The sequence below is a fragment of the Salvia splendens genome, chromosome 15 (assembly GCF_004379255.2).
Source record: "Salvia splendens isolate huo1 chromosome 15, SspV2, whole genome shotgun sequence".
In the NCBI taxonomy this organism is placed as follows: domain Eukaryota; kingdom Viridiplantae; phylum Streptophyta; class Magnoliopsida; order Lamiales; family Lamiaceae; genus Salvia; species Salvia splendens.
Window position 1 is genome coordinate 4,063,032 of NC_056046.1, and position 3,159 is coordinate 4,066,190.

General features: G+C 34.1%; 1 protein-coding gene across 1 annotated transcript; it reads right to left on the reverse strand.

Moving 5' to 3' along the window:
• Nucleotides 1–660: 660 nt before the first annotated feature.
• On the reverse strand, nucleotides 661–3,159 carry LOC121769308 (binding partner of ACD11 1-like). The gene is made up of 5 exons (XM_042166072.1): nucleotides 3,092–3,159; nucleotides 1,883–2,041; nucleotides 1,622–1,697; nucleotides 1,433–1,516; nucleotides 661–1,348 (listed from the first exon to the last, which is right to left on the reverse strand). Exons 2-5 carry the CDS (start codon nucleotides 2,002–2,004, stop codon nucleotides 914–916), a joined length of 717 nt encoding a protein of 238 aa, XP_042022006.1. The 5' UTR covers nucleotides 2,005–2,041; nucleotides 3,092–3,159; the 3' UTR covers nucleotides 661–913.

Below are 3,159 nucleotides of genomic sequence, written 5' to 3' on the forward strand. Positions count from 1 at the left end.
TAACAACCATTTATAATATCTAAGGGCAATTTTGTTAGTTAATGCAAAATTGGTTTTGGAAATAACTTGATTTCTACTCGATATGTCATGATTCCTGCAATTTGTGTTATGCCCAAGTAAATTCAATTTTATGCTGAAATAGATTTTGAATTTGCAACGATGCCTTTTGTTTTAAATAACAACTGTCATTCACTTTTTCTCTCCTCCAATACCTCAGAACCTACAAATTTTGTATTCACCCACTATCCTAATTATGAAATATTTAGTTTTTTAGCACGAGATTTTATACAGTATTGTTATGTGTGTGAATAAAGAGAAAGTAAAGTAAGATAATGAAAAAATAGAGATGTTGTTAGTTTCTATTTTAGGAAGCATTTCATTTTTAATGTGATAACCTAAAAAAATAAAAGATTTTATTTTTTATGGGACAGAGAGAGGAGTATAACTCTATCGATTTAATTTTTTTCACAAACTATATACAAAATTAATGGTATTTGTAACGAAATCCTAATTACATATGTTCATATGAAGAAATTTGCATGAAAATGAGAAAAAGTAAATATATCAACATTCCTGAGTTTTGCTGAAGTAATTTCAACAAACAAAGATGAACTTCTAAAACAAAAATACATCTCCCCAAAAAAATGAATGGCTGATCAGTTGCAACTGTTAAAAAGAAATACTAATATATACGAATCTTATCATATTCATGTGGCCTTTATTTCTGAATCCAGCCCTACTACATAAAAAAATGAATATAAAAAATAAAAATAGCCATCAATTATTATACATTAGCAACACTATACTCAAATGTCACATTCAATGTTCCACCACAGATCACCAATTTGTTCCAAACCATCTAGTTATTGCAAATTAAGGTGTAGCAAATCAGCAAATATAATGTTATCAGTGGCTACTTTTGGACATGGTTGTTTTTGTTTCCTAAGTCGGCCGCAGCCTTAGCTGCGCGGTCTAAGACGTCCGAAACCCAGAGAGCCCCTTTAGCAAAGTAAGAGCTGTTAACAACAGCACTTGCAGCCGCCACAGCCGTCTTCCCCGAATACACTGCTGCAGTTTTAGTCATGTCGTAGACATGATACTTGTCTTCGATGCCTTTGCCAGCTTGCACTCCCGTCTGAATTTTGTCGGTCAGTCCAATTCTTTTGCTGAACTCTGCAATCTTGGCAGCTGCACTTGATGAAACCTGGTGGGATTCATCCAATGCTTTGGCTTTGGAAAGTGCATCTTTCCCCAACACATACCCCTTTGCAATCATGGTTTGGACCACTTGTTGCACCACCGTCACCGCCTCCCCAGGGCTTGACACGAACTGGTCGGATCGCTGTCCCTGCCAAGTACCAAGTTACAAGCTAATGTATCCAAAATTGAATTCTTGATGAGTTATGAATAAACAATTTCCATAAGTACCAACCTCAACAAATAATGATGGAGATGGATCAACGTTATACGTTCCACAGCTAGATATCGCTACTGGCTGATTCGCAATCTCAGATCCCTGAAATTCGTTCCACATTCACGAACAAGTTTAGCTAAAGCATGAACATAAAAAGAGGTATGCTTACAATAAAGAGCAATTTATCGAGCAAAAAAGGAGACTTACGCTGAGAAAGAGAGCAACTTTCACAGAATAAGCATCCTCGAATTCAACGTGCGCCATAGAGACATCACTACTCACCCTGCCATCAAAATTCCCATCCACATTTAGTACTAAATTTTTGTTTCTTGATAACAGCGTATATTAGCTTTCTTTACATGTGGAATTGACATCAAACACATTGTTAAATAGCATTCAACCTATCAAAGATGAGTATATTGTTAAATATGTTGGACTAAACATTTCAAGAAAAGTTGGCAAACCAACCTGGTGATTTGTAAGTGCCTGATATTGCCACAGTTGATGAAGAACTGGTAGACGTCTTCCCTACTCACTTCTGGTGGAAGTCCGATTACTTCGACCATATATTGACCCCTCGAGTACTCCATTCAACCAAGAACCTTCTTTTCTTCAGAGACTCAATCTCTACAACAGAAAATTATTCATATGAAAGGCTACTAAAATGTATATTGACCAAAGTAGAGCTACAAGAAGGAAAGAATACTACAATTAGATGTTATTGTGATGCAGAATAACACTTTAAATCATCATAGGATTTGTCTGAAACTATAGTAAAGGGAATTTACATAGGAGTGTATTATAAATAGAACTACTCATTTTAGAAGAAGAAACCACTGCAAATAGGTTTCATAACCAATTAGCATAGCGTAACATAATATTTTAGCTAAACTTGTAGATTTTCAAGGCAAATCAAGCTGAGTGATGCACGCAAATAAAAATCTCTTTTTCTTTTGCATCCCAATTCAAAGCACCAATTTTCTCATTCAATCCCTTTACTTACATTTTACATTTACTTTCATGTTTTATTTTTATAGTAATAATTGCATAATACTCTCTCCTGCCTACTTGCCCTACTTGTGCACAATCTTGAAACAAATGAGACAATCCAAAAATGATTTTGAGATAATATTAGTAGGATGGAGGCAATATTATTTTACATGGAGTATATATTTTTGAACTGTGCACAATCTTTACCAAAAGTCAAAGTTACTAGAATTTTCTATAGGCAGTTAGGCACTGATAATCATCATAATCTAAACTAGTTGAAGATTACTTCAAAAGGAAAACAGAAAAAGGTGGAACCAGCACTTATCATGAATTCATGAATGAAAGAAAGAAAGAACAAATTCCATAAAAAATCAAAATCAAGATATCGAACCAGGCAAATTAACAGTTGAAGAGTGCCTTTTGCAAGCAGTGAAAATCAATTGCTACAAAAAATTTTAAAAAACCACAATCTAAAGTTACTTTCCACAGATGACTCAACAAGAATATTTCAGTCACACAAGCATAGAAATGAGCTCTATGAATATTTAAACAATTAATATACAGAAAACAGCAGAAAATCTACCAATTTCCACCCATAAACTAGTAAATTTACGAATCTAGCTAGCATTAAAATTGAAAATAAGCTATCTGAAAATTCGGAAAATAAAAAGGAGAAATATAGCGAACCTTTAGAATAGGAAGAAGCAGAACGGATTGGAATTAGATATTGGGACCGATTTGAGACAAATAATCAG

Coding starts and splice junctions, on each gene's coding strand:
- LOC121769308 (XM_042166072.1), bottom strand. CDS start 2,004: ATGGAGTACTCGAGGGGTCAATATATGGTCGAAGTAATCGGACTTCCA. Junction 1,698..1,882: donor AGGCACTTACAAATCACCAG/GTTGGTTTGCCA, acceptor TTTTGATGGCAG/GGTGAGTAGTGATGTCTCTA. Junction 1,517..1,621: donor AAGTTGCTCTCTTTCTCAGC/GTAAGTCTCCTT, acceptor AACGAATTTCAG/GGATCTGAGATTGCGAATCA.